Source organism: Carica papaya, chromosome 2 (assembly GCF_054855325.1).
Source record: "Carica papaya isolate Zhongbai chromosome 2, ASM5485532v1, whole genome shotgun sequence".
NCBI classification, from domain to species: Eukaryota; Viridiplantae; Streptophyta; class Magnoliopsida; order Brassicales; family Caricaceae; genus Carica; species Carica papaya.
The window spans coordinates 31,069,972-31,082,617 of NC_142310.1; the positions used below are offsets into that span (position 1 = coordinate 31,069,972).

The 12,646-nt window shown below is 34.5% G+C and overlaps 1 protein-coding gene and 1 long non-coding RNA gene across 3 annotated transcripts; one reads left to right on the forward strand and one right to left on the reverse strand.

The window, feature by feature from the left end:
• The first annotated feature begins 923 nt into the window (after positions 1 to 923).
• LOC110823664 (ARM repeat superfamily protein) lies at positions 924 to 11,551 on the forward strand. Its single transcript, XM_088214055.1, has 20 exons — positions 924 to 1,350; positions 1,513 to 1,626; positions 1,776 to 1,841; positions 3,907 to 3,996; positions 4,082 to 4,201; positions 4,296 to 4,324; positions 4,450 to 4,592; positions 4,686 to 4,780; positions 5,025 to 5,111; positions 5,288 to 5,395; positions 5,493 to 5,584; positions 5,839 to 5,920; positions 7,033 to 7,098; positions 7,218 to 7,333; positions 7,472 to 7,592; positions 7,889 to 8,050; positions 8,254 to 8,382; positions 9,248 to 9,316; positions 10,182 to 10,475; positions 11,006 to 11,551. Exons 1-20 carry the CDS (start codon positions 1,261 to 1,263, stop codon positions 11,105 to 11,107), a joined length of 2,175 nt encoding a protein of 724 aa, XP_088070181.1. The 5' UTR covers positions 924 to 1,260; the 3' UTR covers positions 11,108 to 11,551.
• An 88-nt stretch (positions 11,552 to 11,639) lies between these two features.
• LOC148268959 (uncharacterized) lies at positions 11,640 to 12,623 on the reverse strand. Of its 2 annotated transcripts, none has more exons than XR_015817235.1 (3): positions 12,203 to 12,623; positions 12,043 to 12,087; positions 11,640 to 11,889 (listed from the first exon to the last, which is right to left on the reverse strand). It is a non-coding gene; the product is annotated as an uncharacterized LOC148268959 (long non-coding RNA). The 2 variants fall into 2 exon arrangements; XR_015817234.1 differs by having other exon boundaries at positions 11,640 to 11,892.
• Between the last annotated feature and the right edge of the window lie 23 nt (positions 12,624 to 12,646).

Here is a 12,646-nt window from a genome sequence, read left to right on the forward strand (position 1 = left end):
CATAATTATATTATTTTTTAAATAGTAATATCGCGTTAATTAATTAATGTAATATATTAATTAATTTTAACCGTTATTTTAAATAGACAGACTAAATTTAGATAAAATTAGAAAGTGAAATCTTTGGTATTTAAGTTTAGAAAATGTAGATTAATTTTTAATATATAAACAAATATGAAAAAAATAATTGTATAGTTAAGGAAAAATAATAAATAAACAGTTGATACACTCATTTTTCAAATATAATTATAGTAAAAAATTAAAGTTTTTAATATTATTCTTATTTAGTTTGTTTGTATCAGTAATAATTATTTTTTTACTTACTAGTATAAAATATTAGCTATTGTATTTAACTATATATATTTCAAATTTCAAAAAAGATTTTTAAAAAAAAAATTATTTTAAGAAATAACTAAAATCACTATATACCCATGTGTGGTAAATAAATAATCAATTTTAACATGGTGAATTATTATTATTATAATTATTATTAAGGAGACCATTCTTTATTTTTGTTAGAAGTAAGGAACAAGTTTTATCTGTTGAACACTTTTTTATATTCGTAATGTAATTAATATATAATTTTTCATTATTTTCAAAAAATATTCACATAATATTTATTTAAATGAGAATAAGTTACAAATATATATAGGGTGTTAAAATATCTGATTGTGTAATAGTTTGTTATTTTTAATTAAAGGCAATATATATTTTATTATGTAAAGATTAAAAAATAATACCACTTTAATCACATAAAGAAGATAAATTTAAATAAATATTATCTTTAAATAGAAAGAAACAAATAAATAAAAAGGGAGAAGAACACGTCAATTTCATATTATCCAAAATGTGAAAAAGCCGAGAGGGCTTTCTGTCATTTCACCAGAACGACGCTACAGTTACAATCTGAGCTTACCGTCTCCCAAAAAACCATTCAACACATTAAAACCAAAGCAACAAGAAAAAAGGGAAAACAATTTGTCAAAATAACGAACAAGGAAAATTATTTCCTCTCTGCATAACACCGAATTCGTTTCTCCATTTTACCAGATCTGATTTTTCCCTCACAAAATCGTAGAAGGAAATCGGTCTCTCGTTTCTTCATCATCCACGAAATTCTCGATCTCAGGCGACGGAGTACAAACCCTAATTGGAGCTATGTTTAGATTGGAGCCGGAAAAGGTTAGGAAGCGACTTTGATACCGCGTGGGAATTAGAATCGGAGAGGACGAGGTTTCTTGTCTGCTTCTCTCCGTTCACATGGCAGACGCTCTGTCTGTAATTCCCGCCTTTGTTCTTCGCAATCTATCCGACAAGCTTTATGAGAAGCGAAAGAATGCCGCTCTCGAGGTTTCTATTTACTTCTGCCTCTAAATATTTGGAATTTCGTTTGGAGGGGTTTTAAATTTAATTCTTAATTTTGATCTAAATTTGGTGTCATCTGTGCGTTATAGATGCTTATATAAAGCAATATGTCTGACTCTGCGATCATGGTTATGTTTGTCCTTGTAGGTTGAGGGAATTGTGAAGCAGCTGGCGGCTGCGGGGGATCATGAGAAGATCTCTGCGGTGATCAACTTGTTGACTACGGAATTCACCTATTCTCCCCAAGCAAATCACCGTAAGGTTGGTAGATAAATTGGAATAATTATGTTGTTTTTGTCGAATGAAGTCTAGTGCTACTGACGGTTTGTTCTGAATTTTGGTTTTTACCTCTTCTCCATTTTCCAATCATACTAGGTTGATTATTATTTCTTTTTGTCTGTTTTAATTAGGGAGGATTGATAGGGTTAGCTGCTGCTACTGTTGGGTTGACTAGTGAAGCAGCTCAACATCTTGAGGTAACCTATGGACAGAAGCTACACAAGTATTGCTTGTGTTTGTTCGGGTTTTTGAATTTCTTTGCATTTTAAGAACTTATTTTTGCGGTTATTTAATAGGTGAGGTGCCATGTAAAAATGATGAAATCTGAGAAGAAATTGATCACATTTAGCTCTTAGGTCGTTTATGTATTCTTAGTTAGAAAAGGATACTAAATATCAGCTGAGACTTGATGGTAGATAAGTTGTCATTGTATGTTATACATGACGGATTAATTGGTGAGTTATACAGTTCTCATACTAACGTATTGGATTGTGGTTTGATATTTTGAAATTTCTTTCTGCATTCCCCTACTTTGTGGTTTTCATGTAGCTAGAATAAGGGAGCAGTGGTGGCTAGCTTTCTGGAATTGTGCATATGTGGGCACTGCTAGGTTCATATTTTGCTGAGGGATTTTATTTTATCCAAATTGGTGAAGGTGCTCTTGAGTTTATGCTTCAAGTACATGATAGACGGATGCACCTTGCTAAAGGATAAGCTGACTGAGAACTTGGAAGTTTATGTAGAGCCTATACTTTGAAAATTGTGCTTTTATAGGCTTTCTTTGCACGGCATGATTTGCATTTGTGGCCAAGCCCCTGAAGAGGGGCAAAAACTTGATCAAGTAACCAAGTTATCTCTTCTTTTTATTAATGATGAAAGAAATTCCTTTGATGATGGAAATGTGATAAATCGGAATTTCACTACCTTAGTTTTTGTATTGTTCACTTGGGTGTTACGGTATTTAACTCTTGTTTGGTGGTTTCGTGAGCTATTATACTTGGTCATTTGAGTTGGAGATTCAACATAGAGTTTTTGAATGGGGAGACAAACCTTTATCCATCCAATAATTTTCTTCAAGGCATTGTTCATGTGGCTTTTAGTGTCTTCTAATTTCTTTTTCTTTTTTCTCTTTTAGATGAGAGATTGATAGTTGAACTTTGGATTAGTCACTCTGATTTGGTTGTTTATTTTCCGTTTAAACTTAGTTAATATAGAGTAATTCTGCATCATAAAAAATTATTTTAAAAAAAAAATTCTGCATCATAAAGGGTAATTTGACCAAAATTGTAGAAGCAGCTACTACTATAAATAAGTAGATATGTAATGTCTATGCTGTTTATACTTAGTGAAAACAACACCCTTTTCTTTTTAGTTAAACTTATTGTGTCTAAAATATATTGGCTACTGACAATTTATCTCAAAAAAAAAAATTATTGGCTACTGATGAAAGCCTTTGCATACCTGGAGGAAAGTAATTCTCTTGATTACTTATCTGCTGTGAAGAAAATTCCCTAAAAGTTATATTATAGTTTCTATCTAGTTAAATGACAGAAGGGCTCAAGCCCCATAGAGTCCATGGCTTGAACAGCTAACTACTCAATCCATGGCCTTAACTGAACCGTCGAGCAAAGTTTTTCAAGAGTAACATGGGTTTCTTCTCATATAAACGTTGACTATATGTGCTCACAGGAAATGGAAATTCTGCTCCTGTTGACTTTTTTCTGGAGTTCATTAAATTAATGCTGTTTATGAGTATTTTTTCAAATTTTTTTTTCAAAATTTAGTATTTTATGACCTCTATGTTGCTTCTTGTGTTAAAATGGATAGTTGGAATGGATAGTCGGACTGGAGGATGGGATTGATTATGGTTTAAGTTTCTTCCTCTCGTGTGCATGGAGAAGAAAACAAAATATTCTGCTTTATCTTCTATTTCAAGAGTTGTGAAATTTTCCTATGAATAGATTGAAAAATAATGATTTTATCATTATATGGGTGTTCATAACTGTTTCTTTCCAAATCAAATAAACTTATAGCTGTTTTCCTAATCTTTGAGCTTTGATAGGCTAGGTTAATTTTTTATAAGAATTATTGAATCAAATGCAATGCTGTTATATTTGTGTCAGTCTTTTCCTGGATTGCAAATTGCTTGTAAATTGTTTACTTTTTAGTTCTTAAAGTGCATTTGTCTCTCCTTTAATTTCATTTATTGTTTTAGGTTCATGTTTTACCTGCTTTACTTATTGTTTTGATTCAATCTGCTAGCAAATTGTTCCACCTGTGCTTAATTCATTCTCTGACCAAGATAGCAGAGTTCGCTATTATGCTTGTGAAGCTCTTTATAACATTGCAAAGGTATGATGAAATTGGCTCTTTTAAAATTTTATACTTTTCTCTCCCCTGCAGTTTTTATGATATGTCACCTTCTGCTGATTTACAGGTTGTCAGAGGTGATTTTATCATTTTCTTCAACCAAATTTTTGATGCATTATGCAAACTCTCAGCAGATTCAGATGCTAATGTACAGAGTGCTGCCCATCTTTTAGATCGGCTAGTAAAGGTAAACATTAATTTCCACCGCAGTATTTTGATAATTCTCTGAACGAGATTCTAACCTCTGTCGGATTGATTATCATTTTTCTTTGTGGATGCAGGATATTGTTACTGAAAGTGATCAATTCAGGTTTATCAAAATTTCATTTCATTTTAAATTCGAAAACTGTAATATTAGATGACAGAAGATGAAAAATAGTCTATGATTATCCTCTATTAACTTATTTCCTTTTTCTTTTTCCATTCTTTTTGCAGTATTGAGGAATTCATACCTTTGTTAAGGGAGCGGATGAATGTCCTCAATCCTTATGTACGACAGTTTTTGGTAGGATGGATCACTGTGCTTGACAGTGTTCCAGATATTGATATGCTGGGATTTCTTCCTGATTTTCTTGATGGTAAATGTTGTTTCTGTTGTAAAGTAGAGTTGCTCCTTTTTTTATTGTCCATGTTATTGATCCTTTTGAACTAAAACTAGATATGAATTTCAGGCTTATTTAATATGCTAAGTGATTCTAGTCATGAGATCAGGCAACAAGCTGATTCGGCCCTTTCAGAGTTTCTCCAGGAGATTAAGAATTCTCCAGTAAGACTCCTAACACGAAAATTTCAAACTTTACTAATTTAGGCTTTGTCTTAAATTTATTTGTACCATATGCTCTTCTAATATCATTAAGTTTGGTTTCATTTTGGTTGGTGTCTCATGTGGTTTAGATTTCATTATAAAGAAACAAAAGTTCTCCAGTGCTGTGCTTAGGTTGATTTTATGTTTTTTAAAACAAATCTTGTTCATTTGTAATTTTCTGACTCGAGCAGTGCTACTCTTGAAGTCTGTAGATTATGGTCGCATGGCTGAAATATTGGTGCAGAGGGCAGCCTCTTCTGATGAATTTACCCGATTAACAGCTATCACATGGGTAAGCAGAACTAGGATGCATGATTGCTGTTCCTGTTATCAGTTAGTTGAGACTTGAGAGCATTATTGTACTTTAATTTCCTGGTGATTCATAAAAGATGATTCAGAGATTGTCTGGCTTCATCATGATGGCAGCTTTTATGTGTATGATCACATGCCTGTTTCTTTGTTTTGCAGATAAATGAGTTTGTAAAACTTGGTGGGGACCAACTTGTTCCTTATTATGCTGATATTCTGGGAGCCATCTTACCATGTATATCTGATAAAGAAGAGAAAATCAGAGTAGTAAGTTACTTTTTGCCATTCTTTTTTATTCATAGAAGTGGCCTATTTACTGTATGCAACATGGTTACAATTTGATATTGTTTCTTCCATGTACCAGGTTGCTCGCGAAACTAATGAAGAACTTCGTTTAATCAAGGCAGATCCTGCGGAAGGATTTGACGTTGGAGCCATCCTCTCAATTGCGAGGAGGTGTAATTTTTTTAACCTTGAAAAAGTGCTAGGTTTGAAATGTCAGTTGAGATTTGAACTTATAGGGGTAAACATAGTGATTCTACCTATTGAATGGCTAAAAGAAGTGCTCGGAGTAGCCATTTGTGTAATCTAAGACAATATTGCGGCTTACTAGAAAATTATTGTCAGTTATTTCAAAAAAAAAAAAAAACTAGAAAATTATTGGCATTGCCATGATTTTATAGTGATTACTGGTTCTTTTAACTTATCAGGGAATTATCTAGTGAATGGGAGGCTACCCGAATTGAGGCATTGAATTGGATTTCTACCCTTTTAAACAGGCGGCGTAGTGAGGTAGGAATGCCTTCCACCTTATTCTTATCTAAAGAAAGAAAATAATCAGAAAGTTAGAATACGTGGATATCAGATATCCTCCTAAAATAGAAAAATGTCATAAACATAACAAAAAGAAAGAAAACAAAACATCAATACAAGAGAGCAGCACAATTCCTTTGTATGATAGACAAGGTGAAGTCAACTTAGTCTGAATCTGGTAATATGCTTATTTTCCTCTCCAGTATAATATACGTTTTGGATTTGATGCCCAGTATGGTATATTAAATGTACGTGATTCTTGATTTTCTATATTCATGCATCTTATGGTGGTAGATTTCTGTTTTCTCTTCTCCTGGGGTTCTTGACTTTCTAACTTTGAAACAATTTTCATGTGTTCCCCTTATTCTTTACTACCATGTTACAGGGAGGTGAATGCCTTATCCTTTATATTACCAGTGCTGCAAAAGTAGTAGGCAACTGTAATATAAGGATTATTTAGCATTCACGGTCTTGCGTTACTACTTCCTGTTGGTAAAGTGCATCTTACTTGCATATTCAGTACCTAATCATGCATGGTTTTGATAGCTCCTTTATTATTAGAGTTGTGAGTATCTTGATGTAGAAGTAGTTTAAATGCTAAACAGAGAGGTATTGATGCTTCTATACCTAAATATTGGTGAAGGATTCCCATTAAGTTACAGAGCTAGTTGTGGCATTATACACTGCATGTGAGGTATGCAGTCGCTAGATAAACTGACTAAAAAGAAATGAACCTACAGTTGCAAACTTGCATGACGATTATTGACTGTTATGAAGAAAATATATATCTATGTGTGTGTGCGTTGACTGTGAATCAAATTTATCTAGGAAGAAGGAATTTCTGTACGGATTTCGTGTCTTGTGCTTAAAAGAAAAAATTCAATGTCATGTGCTTCTAAAAAAATATTTGGTGCTGTGGCCAGAATTTTATATGTACTGGAGGAAGAACAAGATTTAGACTGTGTTTTGTTAGTAGTGCTCTATTCCAGTATAGCAAAGGGAGGGAATCCACCGGAAATATTACAGGAGGGAAGGGGTGTGAGTTCTTGCTTATCTTATGAGTGTTGACCTTTTTCTTCTGCTTGCTTCAGGTGTTGAGTTTTCTGAATGATATATTTGATACGCTTCTGAAAGCACTTTCAGATCCTTCGGATAAGGTAAATATATGATTCTTGATTGTACTTTTTGCAGTATCTAAATTTTTCTCCAAGTTGGCATTTTAGGTTATTTCACTTTTAGATTTTTATAATGTGTTGCAACTTCAATTCTTCCTCAGGTGGTACTTCTAGTTCTTGAAGTTCATGCATGCATAGCAAAAGATCTGCAACACTTTCGGCAACTTGTGGTCTTCCTAGTACATAACTTTCGAGTTGATAATTCTCTCCTAGAAAAGTGAGTTTTCCTCTTCCTAATCTTTTCCATGTAGAAAAAGGAAATGGAGCAAGTAGTTTAGGTAGTTTGATGTTCTTCTCTTCACTTTTGGTTTCAAACATGTCTCATCTTTTGGTAATCTTTTTCTTTTCTCCTTAGGCGTGGTGCTTTGATAATCCGTCGACTTTGTGTCCTCTTAGATGCTGAAAGAGTGTACAGAGAACTCTCAACAATACTTGAAGGCGAAGCAGATCTAGATTTTGCGACTATTATGGTTCAGGTTCTGTCATTTCTCTGAGTACTATTACACAGCTGCTCTACATGAGTGACTGAATCATTTTATGCTTCGCCATGATTTATTGAAAAGTAAAACAAACTCAACATCTTAAGGTACAGTCAGTAGCACGATCATGAAATTATAAAATGAGCTTCACTTTTTTCCAGATGGGTCCTTTAGAAACTGGTTTTCATTCTTTCTTTTTGAGTAAGATTTCTTACTACATGGCAGCTTGCCCTTTTCTTTTCCCTATCAGTTATCTATTACCTCGAAGTGATTTCATATTATTCTTGTTTCAGGCTCTAAATTTGATTTTACTTACTTCGTCTGAATTATCTGAGCTGCGAGATCTCTTAAAGCAATCATTGGTTAATCCTGCTGGAAAAGACTTATTTGTATCACTGTATGCTTCGTGGTGCCATTCACCTATGGCAATTATAAGTCTTTGCTTACTAGCTCAGGTAATAACTGAAACTTATTTCTGGCGATCTCTCTTGTTTCCTCTATCTCCTTCATATCCATGTGCCATGTACACGTGTTTGCCCATGGCAACATATTCCTCTTTCGGTTGAGTTGGTATTTCTGTAATTTTCTTTTTCTTTTTGCTTTTTAAATTTCACCTATTATTTGAATTTGTTAATTATTTTGCTTTTGTTCATGACAGACGTACCAGCATGCAAGTGTTGTTATTCAGTCTTTGGTGGAGGAGGATATTAACGTCAAATTCTTAGTTCAGCTGGATAAATTGATTCGCTTGTTGGAAACCCCTATCTTTGCATATCTTAGATTGCAGGTGTGTATATCTGGTGCTGTGGGCTTATGCCTCATTATCTATTTGAAAGGTCAATCTGTGCATGACTTATCGGAAACTAAATAATATTTTGATGTCCTTACAGTTTGCCTAGTCATTTGACTTTTTCAGTCCGACATCACTATCCAATATTCTTTTATTTCATTAGTAGTTTGTCAGAGCTCTGGGTTGGGTACTTGCGTTCTCTAGCCTTTTCTTTTGGTTTCTTTTTCTCTTGACACTTTACATTCTTGGTTCTTAGCTTCAGTACCTTGGGCACTTTGTTGGTTTTTTTTTTTAATTAAAAAAGGAAGCCAGGTAGCTTTCTTAAAAAATGTTGAAAATATCAAATGTTTGGCTGAAAACAGCTGCTTTGCTGGAAGAGGTATTGTCAATAGGTAAATGCTTATTACTATTATTATTATTATTATTTTTCACTAGAGAGAAGGGGAAACCTGGGAAAATATGTAGCATGTTTCTCGTCATGGTATTGTTGAGAGCTTATGTCTATTAAATTCTGAATGTTCAATTTTCTTATAGCAAGGTTTGGTTTTTTTTTTCTTTTGTTGGTTTTCTGTCATTCTTGATATGTAACGCTCTGAGTTGTTTACAAGCCTTGTAGTAGGATGGTAATTTTGTGCCTCTAATGTGATATTGCATATAATTGTTGAAATATCTCTTTTTCTATGTTCATTTAGTGTATAGTAGCTTGCTACTTATTCTTATAGTTTTTGAGAAGTGCTGTTTCTTCGTTCATTAATTACCATGAATTGGTGTTAGATTAACATAAAATGCATAAATTTTTTTCGCTATTATTATGAGATGATGTTTATTTTGTTTATATTCTGAATTACACGTGGTCTTGCAGCTTCTTGAACCTGGAAGATATATATGGTTGTTAAAGGCCCTGAATGGCCTACTGATGTTGCTTCCCCAGGTAGGCTCAAATAATAATACTGCATCTTGTAACACTCCATCTTGTAGTTGGATTGTGTTGGTGTAATTAAATAATTTTATATTACATGAAGCGCAGCTTTCTAACATTCCATTCCCCACTTTTTGAGTCATCTGGAGAGAGAGAGACAGTGATTTCTCTTGAGGGGAGTCTCAAGTCTGTTTCCCTTTTCCCAAGCCTAGAGATCATGGATTCCAAATTCTCTCTTTTTTGTTCGAGGGTCATCCCATCTTACAAGACAGGATCTAGGGGGATTTTAAGCCTTTTGACTAACTTGTGACCCATTCTTTTAGACATGGGTGGCACTCCTGTGCATCTTATTAATAGGTCAATACCATTTTTCTTTTCCTTCTGGAAAAGAAAAAAAATGTCCCATGCATTTCCTAACAGAAACAGTATGTAAAGAAAAATTTATTAGAAACCTATCATCTTCTTATCTAATCTTGATATTAGCAAATTGTCTAACAAAACATAAGCAAATATGTTTTTATAGTTTTTGGTTGTTTAGCTCCGTTACCAATTATCTTTTATTGTTTTAGTTGACTACTAACATTTTGGTTTTGATATATTAGTCTATGTTTTTAATTTTTTTTCAACTAAACACGTAAGAAAGTTAGCAAAGCAGTTAATCTAATGCAATGCGTGTCTTAAAATAGCTGGTATATTATTTCTATGTGGTATTCTGTGGTTGTTGATGTCAGGACTCTTCTTTAATTTCTTCTGGAGACATCTTTTAATTTTGAGGGGATCAATCTTTGAAATATACTGTTATGCTTGATTCCAGTGGGCATCAGTTCTGTGTCCTAGTTGCTAATTGTCAATTCCCTTTTAATTTAATTTGATTCAGCAAAGTGCTGCCTTCAAGATACTACGTACTCGCTTGAAAACTGTACCTTCATACTCCTTCAGTGGTGAACAAGTCAAACGAACATCTTCAGGAAATCCCTACTCTCAAATTCTCCATATGCAAAGTGGATTGCAAGTTACCGATGATGGTGATATAAACCAGGATGTTGGAAGTTCTCACAATGGAATTAATTTTGCTTCTAGACTGCAACAGTTTGAACAGATGCAGTGCCAGCATCGTATGGCTGCAAAAGCCCAGGCTCAGTCTCGGAACAGTTCCACTACATTACCAAGGGTATGTTTGGCTGTTTTTTTATACTAATAATTATTGCTTGGTGCTGTCATTTAATATCTGCTCTGGAACATGGTTTTAGTTGAATAAAAAATGGACGGGTTGAATAGAGAAACTCAATAAATGCGTTTCTTGCTTTTCTATTTTTGGATAATTTTGTTAGTTCACTGGTGCCGTCCGTACATAATTCAAGCAAAAACGTTTGATGCCAGATAGAGGCTGAAAATGGGAACTAATTTGGGTTGTCTGCATTTATCATGTTGGCAGTTGAGAAAAGGATCTGAAGCCAGAATCACTAATCATTTCAAATTGGTCTGCTATGTACATAACAGCAATTTAGTTAAATTAAGGATGGCCTGTAATGTTTTGCAAGTCAACTCCAGTCCATATATTTGGCATGAACCATTCTTTGGTTCCTTCGTTTGTCATTTACTGTGGTTATGGGGACCATGGTACTCTTCAAAAGTTTCAAAATGTATTTAGCAGTTGCCAATATCATACACGGAATTACTCATAATGTACTTTATGTTTAGGAGATGCAACTAGAAGAGCCCAGGAGACCCGCATCCACATCAGATATAAATAGGCCATCGTCAAGATCATCTAGGAGAGGCCCTGGGCAGTTACAACTCTAATGGTTAAAGCTGTCAGCATTTTAGTCAAGCCAGATATATACTGATATCAGCAAATGTGGCAGTTGTGGGTGAGATGTGTTATAATTTGTAAAATTGTATATCGTTGTAGTCTCTTTTATTAAACTGATGGAGGTTGGGATGGTGAAGATTGGCTTTGGATGACGAGAAAGCTTGGGTCTACCCAACCTATTCTTTTTTCTTTTGTAAACGGGATAATGCCCATGTGGTTGTGTTATTTTTTTATTGGAAACCATATGGGCTAGAGGGAGATATTAAATTTAGAAAATCCAGTTTGTTTTTTTTTTCTTTTCTTTATTTTCCCCTTCAGCTATTAAGCAGCTTCATAAAATAAGCAAATCAGCTAATTCATGTACACATTAGTATTTTGGGGGTGAGTGATGCCTGTATTATTTATTGCTTAATGATGGGTCGGCTTTTGTACTCTCTCTCTCTCTCTCTCTCTCTCTCTCTCTCTCTCTCTCTCTCTCCATGCAAAAATCCATATATTGAGTTCATATGTTCATATGTATGCATATATACATATGTATACGCACAAACGCTACTCTCTCTCTCTCTCTCTCTCTCTCTGCATATACATGTGTATATATATATATATATGTCTACATGCCTTCTCAATCTTTTGTTCGAGTAGCCAACCTCATATCCCCGATAAAATCTAGAAAAGAGGGAAAACGAAAGCGCGCCAAATCTCAGCCAAGGAAAATGACCGTCAGGCAGAAACAGTGGGTGAAGATTTCCAAACTCAAATCTTCACAACTCTCCTGCTAAATGTCACAAACAACCACCAGCAAGTTTATATATGTATATGTATAGTCAATATATATACATAAATGCATATACATAAACACAAACAGCATACACACCACGTATATAAGTATGTATATCCACAAGCGTCATCCCCATTTCATTCTTACCTCAGATCTCTGGATATGGAATGACGCTCTCCCCAAACTCTTCCTCTGCAACACACGTGTTAAAAAAATTTAACATACACGACAATTTTTGTCGGTTTGATCTCCTTAAATGCACTATTTCATTGCTTCGTCATGTATATAAATAATAAAGGTACAGTACCCACGACATTCGATGATAGGAGTGGTTTTGGATTATTCATCTCTCTCTCTCTGTCCATCGAGCATGGCAACCAAACTGCATCAAGATCACGTCTTGTTATCATCGTCTGAGGCCAAAGCCGGTGACAAGCTCGTCGGAAAGACTGCAGAAGAACTGGAGGTTAAACACGGTGGATCGTTGATGGTATGGAGTCTCCAGAATTGGTGGGGAAGCGGAGGGGATCTACACAGGCAGATCCTGAAGCTGGTAGAAGAAGAAGAATTGCACCTTAGAGAAGATACTATTTATGACCATCAATATCAGAATTGTCGTCATTATTACGTGCGGTTCCTGGGGAGTCTCTTCTTACCTTGATTGCTTAGAGGCGAGCGAGGCAACATGGAACTCCCCAGGAACCATTCTTTATGAGGACGTATGTATAATGTTGATGGTAATAAATGGTAT

Excerpts from the sequence above, each read along its gene's own strand:
- LOC110823664 (XM_088214055.1), top strand. The coding sequence starts at position 1,261 with ATGGCAGACGCTCTGTCTGTAATTCCCGCCTTTGTTCTTCGCAATCTA. Across the intron at positions 1,351-1,512 it reads GAAAGAATGCCGCTCTCGAG|GTTGAGGGAATTGTGAAGCA; the intron begins GTTTCTATTTAC and ends TTGTCCTTGTAG. Across the intron at positions 7,099-7,217 it reads TTTCAGATCCTTCGGATAAG|GTGGTACTTCTAGTTCTTGA; the intron begins GTAAATATATGA and ends ATTCTTCCTCAG.